Here is a 13,693-nt window from a genome sequence, read left to right as displayed (position 1 = left end):
GAAATTGTTACAAACCTTTTTTTTATTAACATGTTTTCATTTCATTTATTTGTGTTTAAAGTTAGTCTATGACTTTCATTTGTTTATTTAACATTAGTTAATGTGCAATTACGTTAAGTTTGTGTCACAGTTACAGGGGTTTCACAAAGATATTGGCACTTGGAACACAGAAAGAGAATGTGCATTATGGGAGTTGCACAGGAGCTACAGGGTTACAGAGACCAATGAGCAGGGGCGAAGACAGCCATTAATGTAAAGGCAGTATCTTGGTAAATATATATACCTCATGCTGTGATATCACAACAAACATTCTGATCTCCATGTGGACTTTATATACAATATACAGTATTTACCTATACATGTATATATGATATTTATATATGTACCATATAGTGAAAAAGTTTCCCCATGCCATGCCATACATTTTATTTAATGTAGGTTGTTTTCTCTTAACACACAGAGAGGAATGTGTGCACAAACTACAATTTGGTTAGTGTTTAGGCCACCTCTTGTTTCACCCCAAAAGCAAATGCGTTTACAAATTAGCAAGATTACATCTAACCAGGTCTGGTCTTGTTGGACATGATTATGGACTTAAGTTAAAGATCAGCCTTCTGAATTCACCTTGGCCATCAGTAAAGATATTTTCCAAAGGATTGTGAAACACTGCATACATCACAGGGCACAGGATGGGTTTTAATGGGTCAAGTTTTCATGAAAGGTTTTAAACCAAGTAGTAGAATGTATGTTGTAATATGTGGTAGTGACATGGGGCTTCTTGTTGAATCATCCTAGTTGGCACCATTTGTACATGCTGTGCATGGGTTGACCTCTTACAGAGGTGGGCCCTTTAGATGTTGAAAATAAAATGCATAGAAAAATAAAATACATAAACTGAAACAATGTCAACAATTCACATAAAGTAATTTACAGGCAACCAATCGTAAAAGCTCTTAATTGTATCATGGCAGTTGCTTTTAAGTGCAACATCGTCGACTAAATATCAACTATCTTGTGAGTAAGAGGCAAAGTAGTACTACTTTTTCACTTACTTCAAATAAAGTAAAATATTACTTACGTTTTCTATTTTGTGTTGAATCAAGTTAACTTTTCTATTACACCACAACGTCAGTTTTCTTCTCTCATCTTTATAGGCCATTAGCAGAGGAAATATTTGTACATATTACTAAGTAAATAGAAAAAAATAATAGTAAAATGATGACAAACAAATGTTAAAAAAAAAATGCATCTCAGTCCGCTCAACACTGATAATGTCTCAACCAAGTAAGTCTTTTTTTATTATTAATTTTAATAACCTGCCAAAATAATTCTGAACGGGACCTGGACCTTTTCATTACCCTGGTGTGCTACAGTACACAACATATATCATCAATTTCCCACAGACAAAGTTTCACACAATATTACACATTGCTAACTTGATGTTTCGTCATAACCCTTCAAATAATAAAATCAATATTACAAAAGAGGATATGCGGCACACGAATAACTATCACACGCACGTTGTGGCCCTCTGCATTTATTGCATTGGAAGTTTGTGCCGAGTGTCTTACAGAGCTAGGTTAGAACTCAACAAAAACATGCACTCTAACACACACACACACACACACAAAACAGCAGGCAGAATAATAAAAAATAAAATAAAATAAAACGTGTCTCTCTCCACACAGCTTCCCCAGCCTCGTCAGTAAATGGTGTGCCTGTTCATCTAACTAAGGTGCAGGTTCTCCTCCTCTCTAACTATACAAAATAAAGTAAAAGTGCACTGTCCAGTCGAGCTCGGCAGCAAGCTTCAACGGGATACGAAAACCCCCACCTCTTTGAGGACAAGGTGTTAAGCAGACACACAACACACACACATACACACACAAACACAACATCCAAAACCCCAGCCCTTTAAGGACAAGGCGTTACATCATGGTGATGCAGACACACACACACACACACACACACACACACACACACACACACACACACACACACACACACACACACACACACACACACACACACACACACACACACACACACACACACACACACACACACACACACACACACAAAACAACCACATTTTTCCATTTTCCTTATATTGAGTGGTGGTGGGGGGAATGATCGCATAACTTCTTGACTTCACTCTATTCTTCTAGCATTTGTGTTGCAATTTAAATTACAAAGCACAATACTTTTTCCAAAGAAAGTATTGTATAATTGGGAGTTGTATAGTTTCCTTTAATCAATAATTGATTACAACTTTGGGGATGGCAAAGTCAGCCAACCAGCCTAATACTGACATTTTTTATATGTATATATTTAAGAAACTATTGGTGTCAAATGCTTTAGCTAACTTAACAAAATAATACAGTAATTTAATTGTAGGTGAAAGATAACAGTCAAAACTCTCTCTCTCTCTCTCTCTCCCTCTCTAACAATTATGCCACATTGTTAATGAAAATATATCTTTGCTTTTCAACGACACCACTTTTAAAACCGAAAATTTAACACATGATTAAAATGCATCAGTTGAGATTTTAAACAATCCCCTCTCTTTCGGCGCACACACACACAGTGTATGGCTTTGCACTAAATAAATAGATTGTATCTCCTTAAAATAGGACTAAACCAAAAATCTTCTTGGAAGGGGTCTACAATTACACTGCCTCATTTTTGTCTTTTACTCACGCACATACACAAGCACACTCTTCACCCCTCATATCGTTTCATTGCTTCAAACATGGCCAACTTTAAATGTGCAACACGTCAAACATTCATTGATTGATTTCTTCGGGTAAGATTTGAAAAGTAATAGCGATCAGGAAGAATATTTGGCGTTGTTTTTTTTTTTTGTTATAAAATTAGAAAGGATAAAAGAAACTAGGGGAAAACCACAAGCAAGTTAATACTCTTTTTACCCACTGTTAGTTCTATCTATTATCCCTCCAACCATGTCCAACCGCAGGACAGAGGTACACGCGAGCACACGCTCATCCATCAAAGGAATGCTATTTATTTATATGCAGGAGTGTACAGATGATCGAGACGCGGGGTGACGTCGGCGTCCATCGGAGGAAGAGGCGAGTGGCCTAGGCTCCCAATCTCCTTTGCCCCTCGACGGACTGCATGTTTGGGATCAGCGGGATCAGAATTTTGTATTATCTTCCTGTGGCATTTGGAGAACAAGACCGCCTGTTCTTGTCCCCAGATGCAGCGATGTTAGCACAGTCAGTTTTTGGCGGGAAAAGCCCAGTTGCGGAGGCCATGGAGGAGCAGTGGGTAAGGGAGGGGCCAGTAAGAGGAAAGAGCTAGCAAAATATGGTGGAATATTGCTTGATGTTGTCAAGCGTCCACGGGAAACTACGGAGGCAAAAACACTCAGAACAGCGCACCCCCACCTTCCCCGCCCAAGCTCTGTAACGACGACTCCCCAGGGGAGCCCCCTGACTCCACCCCCCCTCCTCCGCCGCCGCCAACCTCCAGTGGTACGGCGGGGTCAAAGGCGGGGTCGCCGCCCAGGTGGTCGTCCTCCATCTTGACACCGTCGGCGAGGAAGGCAGAGTAGGCGTCGCTCTCGGCCATCAGCAGCTTGAGCTTGGGGATCCAGCTTTTCCTCACCACGCGGCGGGCGTTGGTGCACATGTCCGCCGCAATGGCGTTCATCTCGCTCTCCTTGAAGCTGGTGGCGAAGTTCTGGCAGTAATCTGGTGTCAGAGGAGGGCATGGTGGAAGAAGGAGGTTAACGACACATTTATCCAAGGCAGCTTTTGTGAAACTTGAGATAAAAAGTAAATATAAAGTATTGTAAAGTATTGTCCAAGTTTCTGTAAAGCAAAAATGTAGTATGTATTTTCCTCTGTGAAAAATTTGTCATTTTTCTTTGAGCAGGAAGACTATAACATAGACCTATAGCTCTGAATGTGATTGGCCTTTAAATCCAACAAATTACTAAGGGTTAGGGTACTGTCTGCAATGCAGACATGCCTGTCCGGTCTGCCTATCACATTGCTGACAATGACTTCCAATAGTACACATCGCCATCTAGTGGTCAGTCACCAAAAGGAACTGCTCCTCAAACATTCATCAGTGGAAGACTGGATGGTTGATTCAAATCCAGCTTTCTAATGATTAGAAATAGGACCGTGCATAGTTCCCTCTTTTTGACCTCACTTCCATGACTGTAAGACTATTGCGCAATTTGTTTTAAGGTCATGCTCCTTTGTGTCAACTGGACCAGTAGTTACACATCCAAAGGTCACTCGCTTGAATTAGTCATTAGGGGCCCCTCCCATTGGTCTCTAAAACCGTCTCTCTTTGCTCCACAGGAACAGTGGAGAGCCAGCTGTGTGTTAATATACACAAATACAAATGTGTTAACATTGATATTTTATTATTAAGCCTTAGGCCCAATCCCATTTCTACCCCTTCCCCCTCCCCCTTCCCCCTCCCCCTTGTTTTGAAGGGGTAAGGGGAAGGGGTAAGGGGAAGGGGTAGAAATCGGATTGGGCCTTACTCTTAGGACAGAGAAGTCAAGAGAGAGATACACCCTCCCATACTCACACTTAACTGCATGCAGGACTCTGTTGTCCAGCGGTTTGCGGCTTGGGTCATTGGTGGATGAACGGATGCCAGTTCCACAGCTGTTGGCCAGCGTGTTCCTGACCATGGCGGAAAACAAAATGATCAAGAGGAATCACAGAAGGTGGAGGACGCATGTGAAATGAAAGCGTCTCACACTGCATCCTATTCCTCTACAATTTAACTAGTTACCATGCATATGAGTACGTGTGTGAGCACGTGACGGTCAGGGTCTGATCTAATGAAGACGTGTCCGCTGTTGTTGGTGTGTGTTGGTCCCGTGTTTGTTTTGGTTCGCGTGTGTGTGTGAGCAATGTGTGTGCGTGTGTGTGGGGTACAACGTGTGAGTTCGTAGCTGTTTGGAGGTTATGTGTGCGTGTGCTTGCAGTCACCTGTCGAAGAAGGCGGCAAGCAGCCTCCGGAGAAGCACCTTGTGTCGGGTCCCCGCGCTCACGTGACAGTTCATCAGCTGGGCCCGCGATATGAACACAGAGGTGCCTGCCGGAAGTACAGACACAGAACCAGTTCACATCTCTCACACACACTCTCTCTCTCTCTCACACACACACACACACACACACACACACACACACACACACACACACACACACACACACACCTGAGACTAGCTCCAGCTTCTCAGCTGGGTCGCCCTCCTCATACAGCTTGGGGTGGCAGCGGTTCCCTATCTGAGCGATGAGTTCGGTGGGCAGACAGGTGAGGTCTCGGCCCCGCATCCGCCCTCGTGTCTCCGTGTGGTCCGGAAGGGCCTCCACCCGCTCGCCTGCAGCTGGAAGGGAAGCACAGGACAGTATGTTAAGGTAAGGTCTGTAAAGAGTCTATCAGTAGGCTGGTTGCGTGAAGGTTTGGTCTTAAAAAGGTTAGGTCTTTAAAGGTAAAGTCTGTAATAATTCCGCAACGGTTGTCTTTAACTGTTACATCTGTAAGGAGTCTGCAAAGGTGGAGTCTATAATGGTTACATCTCTGAAAAGTCTGTAAAGGTTCAGTCTTTCAAAGTAACATCTGTTAAAAGTCTGTCACGGTAGAATCTGCCTCGCGTACCATAAGCATGTGCTATAGCCACAGACAGCATGGCCACGGACAGAGTGTTCATCTGTTCTGTGGCGTCTGGGCCTTACCTGCAACGCCCACGTTCAGCATACTGTACATGGTGTACATGTTGCAGATCTGCCTGTACTGCTCTTCGGCGCTTTCGTCGGCCCCCTCCTCCTCCTCCTCCTCCTCGTGGTAGCTGACGGGGGAGTCGCTGGCGTAGGCGCTCACCGTGCCGGGGCTGGCGCCGTCCGTCAGGCCAAGCCCCGCCCCCACCGCCACGCAGCTCCCATTTGGCCCGACGCCACCGTTGCCGTTGTTGCCCATCCCACCGCCCGTCACCATGGAAGCCAGCGCGCCTCCCACAGAGGGGCCCATTCCCATGGCGACGCCCAGACCGGCGGGGGGGCTCTGAATGGCGCTGCCCCGCATGGCCTCCTGCTGCGAGAAGCGAGCGGCCTTCCTCGAGCCCCCGCCGCCGCCGCCGCCCCCCGAGCCCCCGTCTCGGCTGCTGCCCCCCTCCCACAGCCGCTTGGCCACCGGCGAGCACACCACCGAGTGGGCCGACGCCTCCGGCTGGCCCGACGCCTGCTCCGTCTTCACCCGGGAAAGGGGCGTGACGCAGGGGGCGGGGCGGCTCGTCTGCGTGACGGGGCTCTGGGGCTCCGAGGACGGGGCCTCCTCCGGATGGAGGCCCTGGGAGTCACAGCTGGGGGACGACACCTTGGGAGAGGGAAAGAGCAGAACGTACGATAGTACCCACGAGGGATCGGGAGGCCTGTTCTACGACAGCACATGTTTTGGGCTGAGGACTGGAACCGCACCTTGAACTCAGTAACCCATTTGTTTAATCTATTCATCGCTAAATGATTTAATCTTTCGAACACTTTTTGTTTGCTTGTGTGACGCTACAATGATAGTGTCTGGCCACGTACGCCACTCCGTTCTGCATGCCTGGGAAGGAGGGTTGGGGACCAGGGGGCGTGCCATACCTTAAGGAAGAACTCTGTGCCCTTTTCCATGATCTGCTGGATCTGGAGGAAGCCCGCCGTGTACATGAGCAAGAACTGGTCCCCCACGGTCATGCTGAGGCGGCCCGTGTAGCAGAAGGCCAGGATCTGCTGGAAACTCTGGGGCTGCACCGCAGGGGGCAACTCCACCACCAGGGGGCTCTGGACACCCTCGTTATCTCCACCATCACTGCCGCCGCCACCACCACCACCGCCACCACCGCCTCCGCCGCAACTGCTGCTGCTGCTGCTGAAAAGGTCCCGGAAATAAGAGCTGCTGGCTGCCAGCACAGCGCGATGGGCCTGGGGGACAAAGAAGAGGACGAGGTGAGAGAAGCTTGGCATTTGTGGTTTCATCAGCTTTCTGTGGATTCAAGGGATTTGGGGGTTGTGTTTTGCATTTATGGAGAGTAGGAGCTGACCAAAACAGAAGCTGACACTCTGATCTATTTTAAATGCTCAAAGAACAATATTTATATAGCGGGATAAATAAAAAAAAGAATGCTTGATGATGTGCAGCGACGCTTGGGAATAAAACAGGGAATTCGGAACAGAAAAATGTTGTTCTGAAATTAATGTTGGCCTACCTTAAAGTTGTGGCCCTTGACGACCACGGAGACATCGCAGTAGAGACCCTGCAGCCTCTGCTCATTCAGACACTCAAGGATGTTGTTGCCGAAATTTGGGATTGCCATCTGAAGGGTCTGGGCCATGGTGTGTCTTCTAGGAGGAAGGAAGGAAGGAAAGGATAGAGGGTGATGGGAAGAAAGGATGGAAAGAAGAGAAGAGGGAGGGAGAGAGCGATGGAGTGTGGGAGAGAGGAGAGAAAGAAGGGAGGGATGAAGAAAGGCAAGAGGGCAGAAGGAAATGAGGAAGGGAAGAAAACAGACAGATATTAAGAAAATGCAAAGCAGCAGTATTCAATAAAATTTGACCCACACAATGTAAATAGAAAAGCTAATAAATATCGTCCAGATGTTTTTATATTTGGAACTCTGAGACCATAGCCAATCTATGGTAGCTCTTCAAAAGCGTTAAAATTAAATGAAAGTCTGCTCCCCAAAGAACATTAAATTCTCTGTAGACCATAGCAATTCCTTGTATGAAAAAAGTTTTTGTATCCACTTCCAGGCTGGGTAAGTAGGCATCACCGATGACATAGTGTGCTCACACATGGTAAAAGCTTGCTTGGTCGCCATTTTCTATGGGCTATAAAAACCCTGTGTCCTTAGATAACTGGGCCATGTTCTTTTATTTCTATGAGCAAATGTGTGCCATCTAAACAAACAGCAGATACCATGTGCCCATTCAATACTGGGAACAGAACAAGCCGGTCTCGCTTCTCTTTTGTGGAACAGCTTCTAGTAGGACCTTAGATGAATGTTGTCCTTTTAAGCTAAAGTTACCAAATATTTTTTGTCGGTTTTACCCTGAGAATGCGGGGGCAATTTAAGGTTTCAAACCCATGTAATAACCGCTCTAGAAGCACAAAAGACAGTAGATGGGATTTAAAGGTAACACTGCAGAGCAAATGTTTCTTATTGCAATCACTGTCATGTCATATCCCAGTCTTAATAAATTACAGATGCATTTAACATGGAAGCACACTCATCGTGGCTGTTCTAGATATAGAACAGGGAGAGTGACATACACTGTGAAAGTGGTACACATTACACTGTCACCATATTTTCTTACATTTCTGTTATTACATTCTTCGAGTTGAATAGGTTTGTGTGAACGGCTCATCCATGCATAAAGCAGGATGCTGCTCACACACTGTGAAAATATCTGTCCCTCTCTTTCGCTTTTAATGAAATGTAGCTTAAATTATGACATGGATACATTGTAATATGACCATATAGTTGGCTAATAGGTAGGACAGTCTATTAGTTAGGATGTCTTGGGCTAAGCTCCAGGGCTTAGCATTCCTGAGAAAGTTGCTAACCTGTTCATTAGTGGCATGCATCTTTAAAAAAGTCGAAGAGTCACTTTAGAAGAAAGCTACAGAAAGCTCAAATATGGATCTCTGGCAATACCAACAACAATTGACATTGTTAGCATCATGCCTCACCCTGTATTAAGCATACAAGCAACTGCAGTATGGCTAGCTGGAGTAAACCTAGCGTTAGCACTTAGCACCCCCCCATCATATCCAAAGCCTTTCAATTGGGAGATAGCCAAGTTTCCCAGTGAAGAGAAACACTCTTTGTCTCTTCTCAGGCTCCCCCCTCTCTCATACTAAAACACAGATGTATGCACACACACACACCCACACTATGAAACAAACCCACAAAAGGCACACTGAGTCACACACACATTAAACAATACTGCTTGTTTACAGTTGAGCAAGTGAGTCACCCTGCACACACACACACACACACACACACACACACACACACACACACACACACACACACACACACACACACACACACACACACACACACACACACACACACACACACACACACACACACACACACACACTTCAGAAGGAAAGTTCAATCAAGAATTTCTGTGTTTCCTTCCTAAAGTATCGGTCAATAACTAAATTTCACCCTACGATCTTAGGCAAGCACAGAATCGATACCAAGAAGGAGAGTAGTAGGTCAACCATACTCTTAAACACTTAGTTCTGGGAGATGCGGTTGTATATTACTCCATATTTTTTAGAGAAGGCCTAAAAATTTAATAAAAAATATTAGTTTGATAATTACTAATAGGAATATATTGTGGGCATTCCCTGGCTCTTATATGCCAACGTATATTGTTGTATCCGACGCAGCCCGGGTACGCTTGAAGGGTTTCACTTCATCAAGCAACTGGTAAAAAATAACTAGCCTAAAAAATAAACAGTAATAGTGACTCAGTCGCTTTTGAGCGAAAATAACCAAAAACCGAATATATCGTTATCAACTACAAGCTGTGCCATAGACCGTTAGTCTGACACTGCATATTTCCCAACTGGGACCATCGTATCGTATTTAAAGTACGCAGAATCGTTTGACCGGATGGTCGAAAGATCAATGGGGAATAGATGAGTTTATACTGCTGCACCGGCAGTGACCGCTCCGCGGGCAGTCAGTATGCCCGCGCGGACTGCTCCACTGCTTGCACGGGCCAGGGGGCGACTAGGGGATGGCGACTGATTCCCGGTAGATGTCAAGGATTGATAAAGTAAAATGATAAGTCCGTCAGGACTGCCCAATTTTGTATACAACATGGTGTGTTTGATCTCCATCATACTTTTTCACTCTACAAAATATGATTTCTCCAGTCGTCGGGGCCCGTGCAGCGAGCTAGTTGCTATGCTAACATATATAGTTAAATAATTTTGGGCTCTACGTCTAGCATTCTCGCACCCGCCCGACAGACACTGAAACACACCACACATACACACACTATTTCGAAACAATTCCGCAATGGAAGACCGAATTACAGTTAGATTTGATCAGCTGGGCTATCGGTGTCATCATGACATCCACTGTCTGTCCCCGAATATTAAAGTGTTGCACGAAATATATTTGGGATGGTGGTTGCGGGGACTCGTCCCCCATGCCAGTCTCCATTTTACGACATCAACAGGTCATCCTAGGACACACAGGCAGCCGAGGGCGAGCCAGACGGAACCAGTGCGGCACTGAGCGGGGGTTGGCTAGACACAGACAGTGCTCAATGTTGTTTAACCTCCATGAAAAGTAACCATCTGGCATTGACACGTTGATTGTTGATGACCCAGTCATTCGCATTTGTATTCTTTAGAATAAACATAAGTAAGGATCACGTTGCTTTAAAAAAAAGTGCCAGTTTTATGGTCTGCTTAGAGAAGAGCCCAATCCACTAGCTTTATGCAACCAAAATGCCGATCAAGGTGAACCTGCTTTTTGGAAGTTTTAACTATGCCAACCTAGACCCATGTCCCGAATGACATGGGCTAGCTAAAGACTAAGACAAGTTATCTTCGCTCCCAACCAATCCGAATCGCCAGCGCTGACTCGAATCCCCGACACAGACGTTTTCCCCGAGCCAGCCAAATAAATCCGGAGATATCCTCAGACGAACCCGTCAGACACACACTCACCCACGGCGCCTGTTAGTCGATGCAGAGCGTTTTTACTGGACGGGGCACCGCTCCTTGTCTCCCCGCTTCTCCTCGCTCCTACTGACAGCCATTCATTCGAAGTTTGATTGCCGACAGCAGAGCTATCGAGGGCGGTACGGTGAAGGCGAAGGGGATTGCGGAACACAGAGTCACCGATCGCACACAACAGCAGAGGGAAAGGGCAGGCATGACGCGTTCGTCACTCAATCGCATGATCGCGTTGAGCGCAGCCTCGATTTTGGAAGACCTATCCCACGACGTAGACTGCGCATTGGCACAGCGACAGCAGCGAGAGAAACCGCCTCTCTCGCCTCGACTCCCCCTCCCCCCCGACCCCACACCCATGTGCGAGATGAGAAAGTAGGCCGTGTGTGTGTGAGAGAGAGAGAGAGAGAGAGAGAGAGAGAGAGAGAGAGAGAGAGAGAGAGAGAGAGAGAGAGAGAGAGAGAGAGAGAGAGAGAGAGAGAGAGAGAGAGAGAGAGAGAGAGAGAGAGAGAGAGAGAGAGAGAGAGAGAGAGAGAGAGAGAGAGAGGATCGGGTGGGATGTAAACTCAGTCAACTTAGATGAACTGCAAGTGGTGAATAGGCTTACAATGTAAGATTCTAATTGTTCCATATCAAATAGGCCTACTGCGTTTAATAACATCATACAATGTCATTTATAGGCCTATTTAATTTTGTCTACAGTAGGTATTCACATAGGCTAAATAAAACATTGGAATCGAATGCATTTATGAATAAATTACTTCAAAATAACCTGACCTCATGCTTCGTTTCATTATCCTGCTCAATGTGTGATGATATGTGATCTGCTTGTGTTTCTGTTTAAACCTGTGGGGTAATATGTGTGGGGTTACAAAAACATTATCAATAGGCCCATAATTTATTTTAATTACGGCATAATTCCAATGTTAACTGCGGCGGTCCTGGCCGGGATTCTGCACCCTGGATAGCACTATTGGGACACCAATATGACTTACCGTATTTAAAACTTCGGCCATAATGAGTAACATTGACCTTTAAAGAGCCTATCGACCTACCCAAAAATGTCTTTGAGGGTGCCATGATGGTTACTATTTTCCACCCATGAAAAAGTGAAAACATGTGGGTTGGCAGCCAGCGACGATGTGGCGCATAAGCAAACAATCATGCAAAAATAAATACATATGCGTACATTTGTGCATGCATGTCTAAGTGCATTCGCTATGTTTGTAGGCCTATTTATGAATGTATGCGTACAACATGTATGCACCTATGTATGAATAACCGACAACCAGAACCCCATGCACGTCTCTCGCTTCGACCCAAGGCCTCAAGTTAAATGTCATTAGATTGGAACCACCAAAAAAAAAGTTGAATGGAAATGTGGCGAGGAGTGAGGGGATGAGAAGAGAGCGAAAAGGAAAATCTTTCAAGTTGAGTGAATGGCCTATGCGTGTATACCACTACTGCCAATAGCATCCCGCGTCCTGTTCAGGTTCAGCTCAACTCTGTACGTTTCAGTTTAAAGATGCGATTCATTCACACATGGTCCAAGCAGCCTGGACTCAACCACCGGGAGTGATTCTGCAATAGCAAACCTGCATGGCTGAAAAAAGAAAAGACCCCGACTCAGTGACTCAGCATCATTCTGCACAGTCCTATTCCAGACTCCTTTTGAGTGGGGCTTTGCACCATACACTGTCTAAATGTATTATATATAAATATATATTTATATAAATAAAATTAATAATTCAAAATACATTCTATAGTCAAACTGAAGTAAGGATGAGAGCTGGGAATGGGCGGGGTTCGGCAGCCATCCTCATGCCATCCGCAGCTGCCAGTCCCCTGGCACCCACACTGGCATCGGCTGTGTCTGCGTCCCAACAACAGCATCACTGAGATGGGCGGGCTTCCACTGACCTGACCAATCAGGGAGTATGCAGCGCTAGATCACACCCACAGGCAGCCAATGTAAATGATGCATGCTTTCGGTTGCATCCCTTCCAGATATAAATTCCTTCAAAGCCACAAGGTACACAAATGCACACTCAAACGCGCAGTTCACACTCATATAAGTGCTGGGGTGGCAGGGAGAAGCAAACATACACTCAAACGGCCCAAACAGAAACTCCGAAAGTTTACATTCCAAGTCCACGTTTTAATTAATTATTTGCTCTAAATGTGTCATTTTTTGTTGTAAAGAGGGCTGGCAGTGACCAATGCATACAATATTGCTAGCCTATTCCTTTTCTAGGTTCTTTGGACGTGGAAACATCTGCAAGACAGACAGTTTTATTACATAATGTATTTCAAGCGATAACGAAACATTTAAATTTGACGAGATGCACAATGGTGTCTGTACGGCCTCTTGTGGACAATGGTGGCAGAAAAGCAGGTCTGCATCCTATAGCTGTCAAGACTAATAAATAAAAATACCAAACAAAATATTTTAATAATAAGGTCCTCAGAAAAGAGAAGGCCTAAATGCTTTTTTGTGTGTTTGTTATGCAAACCTCAAGGATGTAGGCCTACTGATATTTCTTCCGTGTTTAAATACACCGGGTGTATGAGTTGGTTATCGTATTTCTGTCCGTCTGTCTGCATGGATATATCAGAAAGACAGACAAAATATTTGTCATGTGTCATACAACGTATATGACACTTGACATGTTTCATATTCAAATGACCAAGTAATCAAACACTCACAATAAGAAATATATGTTGTAAATTAGAACCTGATATTAATGTTTCTTAATATTTTGTTATGCTGCACGTTTGACAAACAATCATAAATAAATGAATAAACGCTTTCAGTTAATCAACATTCACCAAAGCCTCTTTTTCGACAACATATCGAGGTCAGAGTATAATGCTCTTCCCCACTAGGTGTCAGTATTTACCAGCTTCAGCCATTATAGTTTACGTGTCAAAACCGTCCGTCTGTCTCTCTACC

The 13,693-nt window shown here is 45.0% G+C and overlaps 1 protein-coding gene across 2 annotated transcripts; it reads right to left on the bottom strand.

Moving 5' to 3' along the window:
* Positions 1 to 11,042, bottom strand: LOC132448565 (nucleus accumbens-associated protein 1-like). Of its 2 annotated transcripts, none has more exons than XM_060039989.1 (8): positions 10,735 to 11,042; positions 7,241 to 7,373; positions 6,636 to 6,956; positions 5,730 to 6,366; positions 5,210 to 5,380; positions 4,983 to 5,088; positions 4,573 to 4,670; positions 1 to 3,716 (listed from the first exon to the last, which is right to left on the bottom strand). In XM_060039989.1, the coding sequence occupies exons 2-8, from the start codon at positions 7,364 to 7,366 to the stop codon at positions 3,391 to 3,393; spliced, it is 1,785 nt and encodes a 594-aa protein (XP_059895972.1). In that variant the 5' UTR covers positions 7,367 to 7,373; positions 10,735 to 11,042; the 3' UTR covers positions 1 to 3,390. The 2 variants fall into 2 exon arrangements, with proteins under 2 accessions (XP_059895972.1, XP_059895963.1); XM_060039980.1 differs by having other exon boundaries at positions 7,241 to 7,376; positions 10,735 to 11,041.
* Between the last annotated feature and the right edge of the window lie 2,651 nt (positions 11,043 to 13,693).

The sequence above is a fragment of the Gadus macrocephalus genome, chromosome 2 (assembly GCF_031168955.1).
Source record: "Gadus macrocephalus chromosome 2, ASM3116895v1".
Classification (NCBI taxonomy): Eukaryota; Metazoa; Chordata; class Actinopteri; order Gadiformes; family Gadidae; genus Gadus; species Gadus macrocephalus.
This window is presented reverse-complemented; position numbering and strand designations above follow the sequence as displayed.